Below are 20,001 nucleotides of genomic sequence, written 5' to 3'. Positions count from 1 at the left end.
CGACAACTCCAAGAACAACCAATTCCACCTGTCCACACTTTTTCAAGGGCCTTCCAAACCTCTTCTAAAGAACTGCTCATGTAGTTCCATTCTATTCCTGTACTGCCATTGCCCTGGTGTTCCGATGCAGGGAGGGTGCTAAATCAAGGCTAAAAAAAAAAAAGCAGCAGGACTGGAGATTTAGGAATCAGTTATAATACCTCTGAGGCATGAAGACCCATGAGGAAGGGCAAGATGTATTTTTAACAAAAAATGGTACTGCATGTATAATACATTCCTGTCTTATACACCATGCAATGTAATCCAAAGCAAAGTGTTTACAATGGCAGTAAAGATAGGGAAGATATTTTTAATGCCCTTTTAATGTTGATAATTTTAAAAGGTTCTTAATGGTTTAATGTGTTAGAAATGCATTAAAAATATGCTGCCCTTTGGCAGAGCTATTTGAGAATTAGAATACTTTGAATTTTTCCCCTGGTAAATACACTTAAATTAAAAGTAAATTACGTTCTCTTCAATTAGTTCATTGGTCTTTGTTCATTCAGAATAACAGTCATTATTAGACCAGCTTCCACCTGCCCCTGAGTTCCCTGGGATCAGTAATGTAGGTCCAAATTCGTGATGTTGGTGACAATATGGTGTAGAAAAAAACAGATTTGGCTATCCTTGTAGAAAAAGTAATCCCTGGCAGGGCTTCAGTGAAGATCAGGCTCATTCCAACCAGAATACTCATTTCCCCCCCCATAAGAAGGAACTAAGAAACAGAAGCAGAGACCAGTCTTTAGTCGAATTCTGATATCATGCAGGTAGGGCTTCACCTAACATCCCTTTGCCATGAATCCCATTACTACTCACTTCCCATATGAGAATTTCATTCAGATATATTTAAAATGATTTGGTCTGGTGTTATAGTTAGGCAAACACAGTGAATTGATATTTCAAAACCAATTTAACCCAAATCTCATAAAATTTAGACTGGTCCTGGTATGATAGAGTGTGCCACTACATAAATCACACTGCAATGATCTCAAAGTAGATCTTAAAGAAATCATAGGACTTTGAACTTGTGGTTAGTAAAAACTTCCCACAGTCAGAATTCTGGGTCCTGCCCTGAAGGGCCTCTGATCCCTTGCTCATATATGCTTACTGATCAAAGGACATGTCAAGGTCACAAGATAGGCACCCAAGTACATGTCTTCAAGTTGTCTTCAAAAAGAGCAGAGATACATGAAAATGTACACTATGGGTTATGCAGACTTCCAGAGAACAAAGAACACTAAAAGCTGAAATGACCTTAAATAGTGAAAAATAGGTCTAATATTTTGTGTCACTAATAACACTGCAGAGAAGATATAGCTACCACTTCATGTAATGAAAAGAGGAATTTTAATGTAATACATATTCAAAGATATCATGGAAATTACATAGAAGGCTATAACTAGGTATATATGGATATAAAAATGTATCCACCCTCTATCTAGAGTTCCTCTAATCCTCCCATTCTCCATGCCCCCAACCCCATTATGAATCAGCATCCTTATATTAGAGATAACATTTGGCATTTGGTTTTGGGGGATTGGCTAACTTCACTTAGCATTTTATTCTCTTTTAATGCTGAATAGTATTCCATTGTGTATATATATACCACATTTTCTTTATCCAGTCATCAACTGATGAGCATCTAGGATGGTTCCACAATTTAGCTATTGTGAATTGTAAAGGGGAGGCATGGGTTTAGGAAACATGGTGGAATAAGATGGACATCATTACCCTAAGTACATGTATGAAAACACAAATGGTGTGACTCTACTTTGTGTACAACCAGAGATATGAAAAATTGTACTCTGTGTAATATGAATTGTAATGTATTCTGTCATATATAACAAATTAGAATTTAAAAAGTACCCACCCTATTAGTATAAAAGCCTGATAGTTAATAACAATACTCTCGCCTTTTCTACATGACCCTTCTTGACGCACAGTAGGCTGGACATGGATGCCACTTCTGCACCATGTCCTTTGACTCAGCACTTTTGGGCTACTTATCACTGTTTTGACACCTTACAAGCACCATGGTACAAAATCAATAGTAAAAATTTCCCCAAGTCATAAAGCTGTATCTTTTAAATTTATAAATAATTAATTTAATTAAAATCCTAAGGCAGTACTAAACGTCCCAAAAAGAACTTCCAGAAAATTATGTGAAATAGGTACACATAGTACCATGATCACAGGAACCAAAAAGTGAAGTCACATACACTATGCGGAGGATGAACCTAGAATACCAAACTCTGATCCCATTTGCATGAGGTATCTAAAAGAGTCAAATTCAGAGGGAAAAGAAGTAGACTGGTGGCTGCCAGGGACTGTGAGTAGGGAGGAGAGGGTTCATTTTAATGTGTATAAAGTTTCAGTTTGGGAAGATGAAATCGTTTGGGAACTTGATTCAATGAATTCAACATAACTGAACTGCACACTTAGAACTGGACAAGATGGTAAGTTTATGTTATGTGCATTTTACCACAAGAGAAAAATACTCTATTCCTTTATTTTTCTTCATTGCATTTATCACTACCTTACACTTTACCTTGTTTATTCATGTGTGCATGTGTAGATACATGTATATAGGTATCTACCTATTTATGTATTGCCTATTACCTCCTTTCTTCTAATACCTCCAAATATATAAGCTCTGAAAGGCAGAAATCTCTTTTTTCCCTGATACTAGGAATCAAACCCAGGACCTTGTGCATGCTAGGCAAGTGTTCTACCACTGAGCAACATCCCCAGCCCTGAAGGCAGAAATCTTGTCCTGTGACTCTAGCCTGAGGGCTTGGAACTGTGCCTAGAACTCAAATAAATATCTTATGAATATTTTCTAGAAAAAGGTATAATCATTTTTTTCTGCTAAGATGTTTAGTTATATTAATTCTAAGGAACACTTTTGAGTTGTTTTTTTCCCCACTCTTACCAATCTTAACTCTTTTATCAATAGTTATCAACAATCTTCTATAACTTCTGGGACTAATTATTAGCAGGTCACTTAACCACACTTAACTAATCACTAGGATTCATAAAAAGTAATATCCCCAAATAAAACACATAAAAATGCATTGTGAAAATGAATCTAACCATATTATCCATTTTTCTATTCTAAGGAGCAACTACTTAATGGCTTAGGATATACAGGCTGCGTATAATTATAAAAATATAAGATATAATAGAAATCACAAACTAAATTGCATTTTGCTTAACTGGATGTTGAACTCTCTGAAGTTACCCAACTATAGCTGAGCTCCACAGCTGGGAAATAACTGGATGTATATATAAATCATGAAGCTAGCTCCTGATTATAATTATTTTCTAACATAACCCACACAAGCAGAGCATTTTATTATTTTTAAAATGCCTTTACAGTTAAGATCTAACCTGATCTTCAAAAACACCTCTGATACAGAGGTGCTTCTACCCCTATTTTAGAGATACAGATGCGGAATCAGAGAAGCTAAATGATGGGATCAAGCTCTGGCAGGAAGAGGCTGGGTATGTATTTGGAAATAATTTTCAGAAGCATAAACAGCAAGCACTCTGGAAGTGTGCCACAATACAATTCTTGCAGAAAGCTAACCAGGTAATGAGATTGCATCTATAAGCCACACAGAAAAATCAATAACAGCGACCCAGGGCAGGTAATAAATGGTGATCTTGCTATTTTTCATACAAGAAGCTAAACAGTTTCACAGGTGTCACAAAAGACATGATAGTACAGGTCTTACTGATGCAGCACAGGAATGAAAGCAAACAGCTTGGTTAAAACAAACAGGTTTAGGAGATGAAAGAATGATGTCTATCAAGAACACAATGCTCCATTATTCTATGAGCTCAAAAATACAAAGACAGTGGTTCTCAAATTTATACATTGCCAAGATAAGTAATATTTCTAAAATACTAGGGATAATGAAATAAGAATTGTTAATGTCAAATTCCTTTGAATGAAAATATTAAAAGATAACTAAAATTTTAATTGGAAGTTCATGTTACTTGACCACTCACTATATTCAAGGCTCTGGTCTAGGTTCCTGATATGCCCTGGCTAGTTAAGGCTTCACAGTCAAACTATGGGATATATGACATGCTTTAATTCCCACCAAAGCTGTTTCATCAATGAAATGGTATTCCACATGAAAATCAGGCAGCAAATCTCAAGAGTCCCAGTCAGACCTCCAAATGTAAGCTATGTGGCCATAAAAAAATTAACCATTTCTCCCTCTCTGCTCAGATTTCTGGAAAGATCATCAGAGACCTCCACAGCCTACAAAGAAGTACTTGATAAACATGATTAGGGTGTATCTGGACAAGGTGAAAATTGAAGGGAAACTGAAAGACTTTGAGAGTGGAAATATGCACTGGATCAGTTCATGAGAAAGAGGACAATGAATGAATCACAGAAGATTCATTCTGAAGAGATCATCCAGGTTAACTAGTTCAATCCATTTGACTGTAGACATACTTTCTTCAGACTAAACAAATAAGCCCCCCAAAACTCACTATTTTATGACTCATCCCTATCCCCACCTCCTACATCCCTTTTCTTAGTTCTATCCACCATCTCTCATTGGTTGAATAATATTCCACAACATCTTACTGAAGTCAGTTGTGTTCCCCTAGCACAAGTGTTTTTTTTTTGTTGTTGTTGTTGTTGTTGTTCTGTGTGTCTACAAGTCCAGGGACCAGAAATAAATACTATAATTATGGGAGCCCATCCAACTGGGTCACCTCCTTCAAAATGGGAATTTTGCAACCTAATGCAACCTAAGATTCTAGGGGTTTTTTAGGGGTGGGCGGATAACATTGTATAGTGATTGATTTAATATGAATTATATTAAAGATTCATATGCATTTAAGCCAAATCTTCAATGTCTTCTTCAGATATGCTGATGCTAAATTATATTAGTTTGATTTGGCACCAATTTGGCTGTTCAAACCATGCAGGATAAATTTGTACTATTCCTTCTGCTTCTCATGTATTAGATCCATCCAGTGCTACAGCCTGGTCAACAGAGTTTCTATCTACTATTGTGAAAGCTTTGTAGTCTCTCAGGGTTATGAGATCCCTGACTTGCTCTGTATAAACCCTATAAATGCTCATGAACCATCTGAGCAACAGTTTGGGATGAATATCAAAGTTTCCAGTTTATAGCATCTGTCTTCTTTCCTCTTAGTCCTGCTTTCTACAAGTCCACAAGGATCATCAATAGCAATCACCAATCTGCAAATTTTTCTCAAAAGTCTCAGGTCAAGAAAGGTTGCACTGTCTTTCTTCTAGCAGTAAGAAGTCTCATTTGACTTCAGTTTCTGTACCCACCTAACTTGCCTCCCCCACTTATTTCTAACTGTGACACTTTCACCTAGAATACTTTCCTCTGTTTTCTAAAGTTTGCTTGCTCAATTGCAGTTTTTTCAAAAATATCCTATGTCAGTGCTTGACACTTAGGGACATGCAGCACGAATAGTGTCAAGTGCAGGTTGTGAACATTAGAAGGGTGCTTTGTCACTAGGTTTTCTCACTTAGTGAGGTTCAATCCTTTAAGGCACAATGTTGGTGGGCAGATACCAATTCAAAATTGGCTTCCATTTCTTCAAAGGGAGACTGCCAATCTATTACAAAAGGAACTCTGTCTCTTTGAGAGCTATACATTTACAAATCATGCAGCTGCATCAAAGGGCTTATAATCAGGGGAAATATATATATGACAATGTGTCTGTAGTTAAATGTTCACAATCTAGAGAGAAGACAAAAACATGGAAGTAAGGGCAGAACTAGACGCATTAAGTAGCGGGGCTACCAGTGACTAAAAAGAGATAGATTATTCTTTCTCCAATCTAGACAATGAAATTATAACTTCTTTTAGAGAGAAAGAGAAATCATATACTGCCGTGTTCCAAATGGGATTCCTTAAATCAATACTAAAGGTATTTCTCCTGGAGCATACTGAGGTGCACAGGAGTCTACAAGGGCTTCAATTTCTTCAGTTATGATGGGGGACTCACATTATCTGCCATGAAGATCTCATGAGGCAAATGCCAAATAAATAACAATTTGAAAGCAATTTCTATATTGTAAAATCATAAGGCAATGTTATGTAAGATATTGTTTGTATTATAACAGATTAAAACACAAGAAAATATTTCACAAAATGGAAGAAATTTCCTCAACTAAGTGAGAGAGAAATGAGATGACAAGGTTTTGGGGGGGCGGGAGGAGGCCCAGGAAAGAATTAGAAAACTCCTTTCCCAGTAGTTTCTAGAGCCACAAAGAAGGCACCACACCCAAAAGGAAGAAGTGAAGAAGTGACTGAAAATGCAATTTGTTCTTGATTTATGGAAGAAAGTACAGAAAGTTTTGATGAAAATAAAAATCAGTACATCTTAAGCCAGAAAAATATTTTGTTATTTTCTTCAATACTTTTCTACATAAATTTATGCACTGCTATAAGAAAATCATTCTGCACATATATTTTCAATTGCTATTTCATTTATTGATGTGCTAGTCCCCAATTCATAGTGTTCATTGCATGATAAAAATTATGTTTCTATGTATGAAAGAATAAGTCATAAAGCAACCAACTATTCTGTATAATTAATACATACCAAAAAATTTTAAAAACAATCTTTTTAAATAAATTACACAAGAACTAAAAATAAAAGAATATACAAATTAATAAAGCGAGTCATGCACACAAAAAAAAGAAAAAAAAAACTCCTTCCCCTTTAGAACCACTAAACAGAGCTATGGAAAGCAACAATCCAGAAGAGTAGCTGTTTTGTGTGTTTGTGCTATGCTTTTTTTTAATTGGTTCTTTTTACTTACACATTATAGCAGAATCCATTTTGATATAATTATACAATTATGGAATATATCTTATTCTAGTTAGGATCCCATTATTGCAGATATACATGATGGTGGGATTCACTGTGTTATTTTCATATACATACATGGGAGAATTACGTTGGATTCATTCCACTGTCTCTTCTTTTCCTATCCCCTCTTCTTTCCTTCCATTCCCCATTGTCTAATCTACTGAACTTCTATTCTTCCCCTCATTCCCCATTTATTGTAGGTTAGCTTCCACGTATCAGAGAAAACATTCAACCTTTGGGTTATCCGGACTGGCTTATTTCACGCAGCCTAATAGTCTCCAGTGCCATCCATTTGCTGGCAAAGTCATAAAGTCAGTCTTCTTTATGTGTGAGTAATAATCCATTGTGTATATACTACGTTTTCTTTATCCACTCATCTGCTGAAGGGCACCTAGGTTGGTTCCATAGTTTACCTATTGTGAATTGAGCTGCTATAAACATTGAAGTGGATCTGTCACCATAGTATGCTGATTTTAAATCCTTTGAATAGGTACTGGGGAGTGGCATAACTGGGTCCAATGGTGGTCCCATTCCTAGTTTTTTTGAGGAATCTCCATAGTGCCTTCTATAGTGGTTGTATCAATTTGCAGCCCCACCAGCAATGTGTAAGTGTACCTTTCCCCCACCCCCATCTTCACCAACATTTATTGTTGCTTACATTCTTGATAACTGCCATTCTCACTGGAGATGGAATCTCAGAGCATTCAATATCCCAGTGTGGATGATACTATGAGAACACAGAATCAAGGAACAGAGGCAAGTGGTATAAACAGCCCAATACAGAAGCTGCTAGAAAACGTCATGACTCCCTGGAAGGACAAAGTACCTGTTCCCTCTTCTAACACTAATCTTTCTCACAAAAAAGAATTTTCCCCATGAGTATTAAATTTATAGAAATGTCATAATCCAAATTACATAGAAAATAATGTAACAGCTAGGACTGTTAAAGATTCCAGGATCTCCAAATATAACAAAATCCTCCAATGCCAGAATTGTTAATATAAAATGTAGTATCTGCATATAACCTACTCAAAGCTTCCCATATCCATAACATTATCTCTCAATTACTAATATAATATAAATGTCACAAAATAATAATTTATGTTATATTATTTAGGGAATACTAATAAGAAAAAAAAAGTTTATAAATGTTCAGTATATACACAATTTATTTTTTCTGAATACTTTCAAACCAATGGTAGTTGAATTCATGGATGCAGAACCTATGGATGCACAGGGCCAACTGTACTTTTAAATTTAAAAACAGAACTTACTTAACTTTTTAATTAATGCTATGTGAAGAATTAACTAACTCCATAAAACTTCACGAAATTTCCTCCTCTCAGACACATCAATACAAGGACTCTTCATGTCCACCATACAAGTGCACTGTAGGAACCCAACACGTTATTTATCTTCCTACCAAAGAGTCACCATACAGAAATAGCCCTTGTAATCTCTATCTTTAGGTTCCAATTTCTATAACACATTACATTCCCTCTTCATTAATCCTACTTTTGTTTAAGTTGCAGGATAGGTTTATATAATTAGGACTCTGCATTCAAAGAACTCAAAAACTGCATGAAACCCACAAACCATTCCTGCTCATGTTACATATGGGTTCCCAGTCACTGGCCAGCTGCCCTCTATCAGATATCCATTAATAAAATATAGCTTTCCATGGGCTGTAGCTCAGCAGTAAAGCACATGCCTAGCATGTGTGAGGCTCTGGATTTGATCCACGGCACCACATAAAAATAAATAGAATAAAGGTACTGCTGTGTTTTCCTAAATCATTGTCTGAGAAGAAAGACAAGCAATCTTACCCTAAATTGTGAAAAAAAATTCTTAAAATAAACCCACAACTTTTTCCTATCTACAATGGAATCTATATTATTACTAAGACCCCACAGGTTAAAAGCACATTAGCCATGAACACAAAACAAAGGAACCACAAAAAGAGGGTCTGACCCATTAGCAGACATCATTGAAGTAGACAGTTTCTGTGTCCTTAGGGACCATTCTAGTATGAATTGGAGGGTACTCAGAGAGAGGTGTACATTGAAAATAGGAAGAAGAGATGGAAGAAAGCTGAAAGATATCAACCCACAAGTTCACAAGATGTTAACCTGCTGTTCTCTAGACTGAAGGAACATTTTATTCACATACAAAGTTGATGATATATTTAGGGAAGCAGAGGAGCCACCCAATGAACCCTAACATTAGCAGACAGAAAGACCAAGATGACTAATTGCAGATTTCCTTAATACTCACCAGCACACTTTGTTCTTGTCCGAAGAGCCGGCCCAGGAGATCCAGTGCCACCCTCCCCGGGCCTGGTGAGTAGGACACTAATCTCATATTCTGTATCTGGATCAAGGTGCCCAATTTTATAACTTGTGGAATCCACTGGCTGCCGATCATTCCAGCTCCCACTGGCTGTGCAATACTCCACCTCACGGGCCACAATGGGCCCATCCCCATTGATAGAGTTGGCATTGAGCTGTATCCACAGGTAGGTTGCTCCCACAGAGGCCAGCTGGGGTGGGGCAATAGGAACAGGAGGTTCTGGAAGGTAAACCAGAGAACCATCTTTCAGATGCTTCTGTCTTTTGTATTTAAAGACAACATCATGCCGCAATGATTAAAATACACAAGACATTAACATTTCAGGAATGAACTGATGAGAAGAGTTTTGTTCAGGTTAATGAGAAAAAGCACATTAACAAATGTTTCCATAAGGCTCCCAGTTGCAAAAAAAAAAAAACCATCTATAAAACCTAACTTGAACTGGGTGTGGTGGCTCATATTTGTCGAAGCTACTTGGCAGGCTGAGGTGGAAGAATCACTTGAGCCCAGGAGTTCAAGACCAGCCTGGGCAAAACAGGGATACCCTGTCTAAAAATGAAACAAAACAAACCTAACTTGTTCAAGTAGATATGCCCCTAATCGTTCTAAACACACAACTCATTTTGCTCAAACAGCTATACATACATCAGAGTGAATGGTAAAAACTCTCTGAACTTCCTTATTGAGAATCATTTTTAAATCACCCAAAGTACTAGAGTTCTCTACATCATTAAATTGAGTCTTCCTACATTAATATACCCAAGATAGCATCATTTTAAAAACAAAATGAAAGTATAGTTTATTTCATCATAAACATATCTCTAGGATGACTCATTCCCCCCCCCACCAAAAAAAATCACAGTGGACTCATTTAGCTATCAGAGAATTGAGCATTCTGGATAATAAAATCCACTGCTGCTACTATCAGGGAATTTCTAGTAATGAGTCTTATTAAAGCAATGAATAGAAAGGAAATCTCTGAATCAAAGAACAAGCTATACCTAGCTTGATAAAAGTTTAAGAAGTCAATAGCAGATGCTCTATACAACCTGAGAAAGTCTATTCTGTTGTTTATAACCAGAGACTGCTGTGTTTTCCTACATCATTGTCTGAGAAGAAAGATGAGCAATCTTACCCTAAATAATTTCCCCAGCTTATTAGGCAGATGCTAGGTGAATGGACCTCAAGACTCAAATGAAGATATTCTGTAAGTGAATGTCACTGTGAGTAGTGACATATGTGATGAGCAAGATCATTATACAAAATAATACATTTTTACTTCTATGAGTTGTCATCTCAGAAAAACATGAGATCTAGTGATTGTTCTCAAGATTGTTCCCACAGGTGATCTGTGCTTTTTTGGTGTGTGTTTGAACTTAAGTCCTCATTTTGGTCATATAATGTGTGTGAAATAAAACATGTTCCAGGCTGTTACTGGCACATGCTGTTGCTTGCTGCAATTTCTCCTGCCCTCTCACACGGCAAACATCACTAATGGATCATAGTCTTGTTTCCTGATGAACAAGATCTCAGGGCAACAAGTACCTCTGAGGCTTGCACTAAGAACTCTGTTCCTTTTATTGTGGTGGGGAGTCCTTGTTCTTGTGTATATTATGAAATATTTTTATGGTTTATTTGTGTGGCTGTCACCAAATCAAATAAATATAAAGTAGCTTACTAGAATGACTAAAAAAGAGAAAGACCACATCAAATTTTCAGTGAATTTTCTTTATAATTATGATGTCAGTGTACTAAAACTTTGTTCCTATAGCTTATACACTGAAAGTTTGAGCTTCAAACAGTTCTAACTTAATTTTAAAAAATTAACATTAATTTATATCATTAGGCCATTCCTTGAACCAAAACATAAAATGGGCCTTTCATAATACATCCTAAGGCATTCATATAGCCAAGCAGAAAGAGCTAATTATATTCAAGGACTGTTGTACTGCCAGTCAAAATACAACCCAGGGATAAGGTCACAAAGAGATGTAGGTAGTACCACTTATTTAGGATATTGTTACTAGTATCCTAAAATTGACATGGCTTTAATGTGTTTTTGTCCAGAGAAAAGTAACTCACACACTAAGTCAAATGAAACACTCTACTAGAACTGGAAACAACTAGGACAGACATTCAAAAGGACTTTTGGTTTCTGGAAGAATCAACATAAGAATTAGTCAACAACCATTTAAATTATGAACAAAGTTTCATAGAAAAGGAAAAAAATGAAGGAAGAGAATGAGGGAGGAAGAATAGGTTTCAGTCTATAGGCATTAATATGAAACAATTTAAAATATCTCCTCCTCCCTTCTCCTTCTCCCTCTTCCCCCTCCCTTCCTCCTCCTCCTCCACCTTCTTAGGCTTCTTCTTCTTCTCCCCCAAGGTAAGGTCTCACTATGTATCCCAGGCTGGGATCAAACTCGTGATCCTACAGCTTCAGCCTCCTAAGTACCAAAGACTGCAGGCATGCATCACTTCCCCTGGCTAAATGTTTAATTCAAGAGAAAGGACACCAAACAATTAATTCTAAATCAAACCAGTAATGAGAGAATGTACTCACATAAGCACACACATACATATACCTAATTGATATAAATGAATGTCTGATGCATATGTCAATATCATATTTAATTATGTGAGATCTATAAATCATATATAAATATACAGATCATATAATTAAACTTTATATTGATATGTGCATTTATACATGCATTATGGAGATTATATGAAATATTTTTATGTATTTGATTACCACAAGCAGCGGTAGACATGAATAAATACTAGAGTTATAGTAAAAGAGTCTGGGCTTTATTTGGGTGGCTGTCACCAACTCAGACTGTGATCTTAAGAAAATGATAAACTCTTGAGACTGTAGTTCTTCCCATGTGTAGAACATTAGCATTCCAAATTCTATATAACATACAAAAAGTGTTATAAGTAAGTGCCCTAACAATGCTATTGTGTATTTTAAAGTAACTGTCTCACAAGGAAAATAACTTCATTAAACTAATAGAAAATGGTATATAATTTCATTTTTATTATGAAGTATATACAGAAGTTGGCAATAAAATTATAAATGGGAGAAAAGACAAATTCAGATTTGAGTGCCACCTGAATCCCAACCTATCATCACTGGCATAGGAAGCATGCAGAGATGGGAGTTGGTGCCAGTACATTTTTATCAATGAGCTGCGATACTACCATAGGAAAGCATGGAGCACAAATGTGTACATTCCTTATGTCTAGGTTTGTTCTAGCAGTCTAAAAATTTCTGATTTATTTTTACCTCCCAACAAATTAACTTTTCCACAGAGGCAATTTTTAAAGAGGCTACCATATTTGCCATTGGTGCATCAACCACACAGCATGGACCACAGTGAAATGTGAGAGAAACTATTAATCAAAAAGTGAAACTAATAACAAAGAATTGAACCAAGATCAAAGTTAAATAACAACAGTGATGATGGGAAGACTTAGGCCATTCTACAACATTTGTCAATAAAATTTACCCACTTTATATACTGTGACGTCTCACCAGAGAATCTTCAGAAGGTTAGGGTGTGTACAGCAATGATGAATTTTATAAATTTATAAATTTTATAAATATTTTATAAAAAAATTATAAATTTTATAAATATTAAACCTAAATCCAAAAGTTTTCCCAGGAAGGCTAGTTAAAGTTTCACTACAAATCAAAACACTTGTTTTCTGGTGTGGCAACACATATGATTCAGGTAGATTTATGAGGTCGTGAGGGGTACCGGGGATTGAACTCAGGGGTACTCAACCATTGAGCCACATCCCTAGCCCTATTTTGTATTTTATTAGAGACAGGGTCTCACTGAGAGAGTTGCTTAGCACCTTGCCATTGCTGAGGCTGGCTATAAATTCACAATCTTCCTACCTCAGCCTTCTGAGTCACTGGGATTATAGGTGTGCACCACCATGCGATGCTTCAGATAGATGTTTTGGCATGTGCTTCCTTCTGCTGAATATCCTTCATTGCTGGTAATTCTCAAGGGACAGGCTCTGATAAGGCCAGTGCTGTCTTCTAAGCCATGCATGATGACTACACACAACACTGATCTCCCAACGAAACTCATATACAAACTACCTGCAGGCTTTATAATAGAAATTATACACCGAGAGATTCTGTTTCTGGGTGTGGCAGGAGGAGACCCAAGAGGAGAGGTGGGCAGGCATTATACCTTTTTGAATGTGGAAAGGGAGTTCTGGTATGCATTCCCAGATGACAACAACTGGTCTATTGGTTCAGACAGTAAGAACACCTCTGAACTTCTCCTCCCCATCACAGCCCTATATGTGCCAGCTTTGTGCACTGTTCTAAGTGCTGCAATATACTTTTAGAAGTTCATCCTCCTATCCTATAAGATAGGTGACATTATAATAGCTATCTTATATACAAGGAAACAGATACTCAGAGAGGGCAAGCCCTTGACCTGTACACACATAGCTAGTTCTGTCTTAAAAGGGGAATTTGCTGATCAAAGAAATGGCTTCTCCTTAGAAGATCAATTTTATATTTCATATTTAAGAAATGCAAAACAAAAGTTTAAAATAAAGGCCCAGGGCTGGAGGCCTCAGTGAGCATAGCTTAGTATGCATGAAGTCCTAGGTTACATTCCCAGCACCGAACAAATAAAATTAAATAAGGTGTCATCTTGTTCTCCTAGAAAAACCAGCACTGGCCTGCCACAGTTTCCTAAAAAATGCCACATGGCACATCTACAAGTCCAATTATTGTCTGGGGCCCAAAATTGCCTTTACAGCTTAATACTATAAACTCCTCAGACCACAAAAAAGCACTAAATAAGCTAAAGAAAACTTATTTCCCCTCTCTTTTTTCTCCCCTCATTCCCAACCCTCTTGAATATAATGAATCAATTTTCGTGGCACACAAAATATAGTAATAGAGTCTAACTGGAACGTTATGAATGTTAACGCAGCATTATCAATATGGCTCATGTGATATGATGGAGCATTTTTATACTGACACTGTTTCATTTTATTAACCACTCTGCTATTATAAACACCCTGGCTGATGAATATTTGCATTTTATGTGATTTTATATCAGTAAAAAAATTTTAATTCCTTAAAAAAATTATAGGTTGTAATCTGTATGTACAGAGTTGGCAAAAGACTTTGCCAAGAGCACATTCAATGCTTTGTATGTAACAAAATGAACATAAATAATATGCATTTTTCAAAAATATTGCTCATGTACAAAATTTGTACTTAAAATGCAATCTGTCAATATAACCTGTCACCAAACTACTGTTCAAAAATAGGACAAGTTTGGTTTAAGCAAATAATGAAAAAAAAGTCCATCTAACGTATCTATTTCAATAGACTTAAATGCAGGATATAAAAACACATTAAATACCTTTAACTACCAGTTCTGCATAGTTTGATATCCCAACACCTCCTTCAGTGCGAATCATGCAGCGGTACTTTCCAGCATCTCGTTTGGTGGTATTCACAACATTAAATGAAGCTATGAATCTTCTGGAACTAGTCACCTTTGTTTCCTTCAGGGGAGCATCTCGTACATCAATGCCCTATAATAGCAGAAGTAGAGAGGGGAGAAAAAGAAGCAATGTCAGCTGTCACATCAAAACAGTAAGACCTGAGAGAATATGATCGATGTCATTTTCATGCAGATCTTGGTTCAGTGGTTTATAATCCATGGGCAGTTTTTCAAGGGGAACAGCTGCCCAGAAAACTGAAATTCTGGATTTATCAACACTTTGAAGATTGAGGGATACAAAATAAAATGTGCATAAATGTCATGATTTTACCTACCGCAAGCTATAAATTATGTTAAATTAACCCAACAGGGAGAGGGAGAAAAGTACATAGAAAAATTCTTAACTTTGTTCCTTAGGAATATTTCAACTCTTTTTTAAAATTGATTTTATTTAAATATATGTCAGCAGAATGCATTACAATTCTTATTACACATATAGAGCACAATTTTTCATATCTCTAGCAATTAGAGAAATGCAAATTAAAACTACTCTAAAATATCATCTCACTTCAGCCAAAATGGCAGCTATTATGAAAACAAACAACAATAAGTGTTGGCGAGGATGTGGGGGAAAAGGCATACTCATACATTGCTTGTGGGACTGCAAATTGGTACAGCCAATATGAAAAGCAGAATTTCAACTCTTTCTGACATTTTATATGATATTTTTAGACTTGGCTAGGAAACAAAAACTAACTTGCTAACTACCATATCATGATCTCATTTTATGTATCAACAAAAATAATGTTTCAAGAATGATATTAAAGTGTAGATTAGGTATATTCCCAATGAACATGCCTAGAGGACTAATCCAGACTTTATGATGTTGTTTCTAGATATTGAAAAAAACAAAGAGAAGTAGATGCCTAATAAATATTACTTTCATACTTAAATATAACAATATCCCATATCTCAGGACCATATAAAGCAGGTTCCATTGCTGGTGCAATTTAGTCTTTTATTATCCCTATACATTTAACCTTTCAGTAGGCTCACTCGTAAATTCACTCTATGCTTCCAAATAGTTTAAAGTCCCAAAACAAGGGTAGAGATTTCAGTTATATAATTTTTATTTTTTGTAATCATGGGGGGAGCTATCTTTTACATGTTATTTGTAAGTATTAGTAGAAAAGGATAGTCTAAGATTTTAAGACTAATGCATGATGTCAAAAACTATGTCCATTTTTCACCCACCAAGCATTCTTTGTGTGCCAAACTGTACAATCATTGTGGCAAGACACTAGGCCCACAATGGTAAACAAAAAACAAGGGGTTGTTATGTTTATGGGGTTTCAGTTTATTGGGGAGTGTAAGTTTGAAATGAATACTTAAGCACTAATGATGGCCAGGGTGATAAAGGGAAAGAACAAATAGCTGCCAGAAATCACAATGTGGACCAGCTGTAGATATTGTGGACACAGGAGGCCAGTACAAGGAAATGACATATGAAATGAGATCTGAAGGGTAAGCAGAAGTTAACCAAGCAAAGAAGGAGAATGGAAAGAAATAGTATTCTAGTCATAATAAATAGCATAGGAAGCCCAAGATGGTTAGAAAAAGCTGCTTAAAATTAAGGCAGCAATGGGGCTAGGATTATGACTAAGTAGTAGAGTGCTCACCTAGCACGTGGGAGGCCCTGGGTTCAATCCTCAGCACCACATATAAATAAAATAAAGATATTGTGTTCAATTACAACCAAAAAATAAATATTTTTAAAAAATTAAGGCAGCAAGTGGAACCAAGGGAGGTAGACAAGGCCCTATTCATTTAGGGACTTGCAGACTATATTAAAATGCATTCTTTTGGTTTGTTTTTTTAATTTACAGCCATAAAAATGCAAGTCTACAAAAGAATCCAGCTCACTTGTATTATTCAGTGATTTATATTATGTAAAGTCCTTTAAAAGCTTTTAACAGTGATATTTTCACTGGCAATATGTCTTAATGGACATGAGTTTGTGAGTTAGCCTGACCAGGGTGCCAAATCAAACTTGATCACTTAAAGTGATTTACTCTCACAGGACCCCATCTTCCTTATCTGAAAGCAACTCATTTTGAAGTGTGTTGTGGGAAATAAAACCTATATGAAGAACAGTGGCATGATGATGGATACCACAAATCCCCACCTGAATTTTGGAACAAATGAGCAACAAATTTAAAGAGAAAGGCAGGCTGGCTATTAAAATTCCACCTTTCTTACTGATAAAACTGCAGCTGCAACATCTGGTATAGGTCTGAATAATGTGCTTGCTAATACTAAAGGACAGAATTAAACAGACTCACCCACCCAGTCACAGGCAGCATTAGAAAACCACAAGGCCTTCCATATGTTGGGTGCTGCTGTATAACTCACAGGATGAAGAAATGGGGTTCCCATAGGCACTTAGATCCCCAAAGAAGGGACTGAGCTAAGCATACCCTGTGCTTCTTCTCAGGCAGCTCCTGCTTGGGAAGTGAGAAGGTAGTCAGGAGTGCTGCACTAGTAGAGCTCCTGCCCATACAAGGAAACATCAAGAGTGGAGAAAAAGGGTTCCACCAACATTATCTTTAGTATCAGCTATAAAAACAGCCTTGTTTGTGGATTAAAATGTCATCAATTAGAATATAAAATTGGATATATAACTTATGTATACGTGTATTTTATTAAATGAACTAAATTTGATCTGACAAAGAACACTAAGAAGTTAAAAACTTAATATTACAGAGAAATGGTTCCTCTCTGTACTTCATACATTCAGTCTCTGCTATCCCTCCAAATAAATAATCAAATCTATCACCAGAGTAACATGAGACTGACTAATCTACTTTTTTTTTTCAAACAGAATAAAATATTTACCTCTGGTTTTTAAGGAAAATAATTAAGCCCTAAAGAAAGGCATATTTTTAACAACTAAATACTTTCTGAAAAGAATAAAAAGGAAAGGGACTATATAGTCATTTATTTGCTTACTTTTGGCATGAACCCTACTGGCTTATACTTTTATAGTAATCCTATATACTTTTTACTAAAAGAAGCACATCTCAAAAGGATGTTTATTCAAATTTTTGTTTCCTTATTAGCAGTGCTGGTGACTGATTCCAGGTCCTATGCCTGCTAGGTAAATGCTCTATTACCTATGCTCCAGGTAAATGTACTTAATGATCTAAGGACTACTCAAGGCAGTACTGAGAGAACACAGGGTAAGAAAACCTCTCTTTTACATATGTTACAGGAGCATCACTCAGGATTACTATGTCTTCAAGTCACAGCCTTACCCTGTAAAATAAATAGACTCAGACTGGCAACTCTACACAACTCTAACACATGGCATGGTTTCTCATGAGAAGCCTTTTAAAAACAAGTCTCATGTGCTTAACCACATAGATAATTATATTCAGCTTCTTTAGGAAAAATAGGGAGGGAACCCATGTACTAACTAGCATAATTTTAGCTAGGGATACACACAGGAATACCAAATAGCATGTCTTGCTCAAATCTGCAGGTCATTTTATCTTACATAATTCATGCATGCACGGATCCAAGCATTCATTCAACCGAAGCCCGGTGAACATCTTTATGAGGCACACACTCCATCATCTAAGGGAGCAGAAAGTCAATGGAATAATCCTTTGTATAATGAATTTACAGTATTGTTAGTGAAATGAACTTGTGAGGTAATATTAATGATGCAGAGCAAAGAACACCTCCCATGGCACACTTAGGGCCTAACCCAGCAATCTTTGAGTGCAGTGCAGGCTTCCAGGAAGCAGAGCCAGAGCCCAGCCTTGAGGATGCAAAGCAGAGTCCTAGGCAGAGAAAGAGAAGAAATGGAGCCAGCAGAGAGGGGGGCTCTGCAACAGAAGAGCCTAGGGAATACGAGGAACTGGAGGAGAAACATAAAGGCTACAATGAAGCAAAATAGAGACCACACTCTCACAGCAAAGGAAACAAATCAATAATGTGAAGAGAGAGCCTAAAAAATGGGAGAAAATCTTTGCTATCTGCACCTCAGACACAGCAATTATCTCCAGGATATATAAAGAACTCAAAAAACTTAACAATAACAACAATTAAAAAATCCAATCAATAAACAGGCAAAGGAACTGAAAAGACAGTTCATAGGAGAAATGCAATCAGTCAACAGGTAGATGAAAAAATGCTCAACATCACTAGCAATTAGAAAAACGTAAGTCAAAACTACATTAAGATTTCATCTCACTCCAATCAGAATGGCAATTATCAAGAATACAAGTAACAATAAATGTTAGCAAGGATGCAAGGGGAAAGGTATACTCACATGCTGCTGGTGGGACTGCCAATTGGTGCAACAACTCTGGTATGCAATATGGCGATTCCTCAAAAAAACTAGGAATAAAACCACCTTTTGACCCAGTTATGCCACTCCTCTGTATATATCCAAAGGACATAAAATCAGCATACTATGTGATGCGGCCACATCAATGTTTATAGCTGCTCAATTCACAATAGCTAAGCTATGGAACCAACCTGGGTGCCCTTCAACAGATGAATAGATAAAGAAAATGTAGTATATATACATAATGGAATATACTCAGCCATAAAAAAGAATGAAATTTTCTGGCAAATGGATGGAACTGGAGGCTACCATGCTAAGTGAAAAAAACCCTATCTTCCAAACCAAAGGCCTCTCTGTGAATGCTGACTCACAATATTCGGGGGTGGGGGCAGTTTATCTGATTGGACAGGGTGGAGTGGTGGGAAGTGATGGAGAAAGGGAATGGGAAAGACTGTAGAATGAATCAGACTTTTCTATATTCAGCCACTGTAACTTCATCCATATCATAGACAACTACAAAAATGGGAAGTCATATTCCATGTATGTATGATATGTCAAAATACATTCTATTCTCATGTAACTAAAAAGAACAGAGCAAAAAATAAAAGTGTTTGCAATTAAGCCAGGTATGGTGGCCTATCTACAGTCCTAGCTACTCGGGTAGCTCAGATAGGAGGGTGGCTTCAGCCCAGAAGTTTGAGGCCAACTTGGGCAACAGAGGAAGATCCTGTCTCCAAAAGATTATTGGTAGGTAAAAAGTGCTGGTGAGCTGAAAAGTTTGGAATGAGAGCAAAATGAGAGTCACAAGTAAACTTGCTTTGTCCAAGAGGAATACAAGAAAGAAGAAAGACTTTATTCAGCCAGGTGAGGTGGAAAAAACCTAGA

General features: G+C 36.5%; 1 protein-coding gene across 7 annotated transcripts in view; it reads right to left on the bottom strand.

Annotated features, from left to right (window-relative positions):
* Ptprm (protein tyrosine phosphatase receptor type M) overlaps positions 1-20,001 on the bottom strand; it is an 821,378-nt gene that overhangs the window by 457,114 nt on the left and 344,263 nt on the right. For all 7 annotated transcript variants that reach the window (XM_058586457.1, XM_058586454.1, XM_058586456.1 and 4 more), the window contains exons 6-7: positions 14,679-14,853; positions 9,196-9,489 (exon numbers count right to left, since the gene is read on the bottom strand). In XM_058586457.1, the coding sequence (XP_058442440.1) occupies positions 9,196-9,489; positions 14,679-14,853 (469 nt within the window). The remainder of the gene's footprint in view (positions 1-9,195; positions 9,490-14,678; positions 14,854-20,001) is intronic.

This window comes from Marmota monax, unplaced genomic scaffold, assembly GCF_021218885.2.
Source record: "Marmota monax isolate L192 unplaced genomic scaffold, Marmota_monax_Labrador192_F-V1.1 WCK01_AAM20220418_F8-fsc00103, whole genome shotgun sequence".
In the NCBI taxonomy this organism is placed as follows: Eukaryota; Metazoa; Chordata; class Mammalia; order Rodentia; family Sciuridae; genus Marmota; species Marmota monax.
This window is presented reverse-complemented; position numbering and strand designations above follow the sequence as displayed.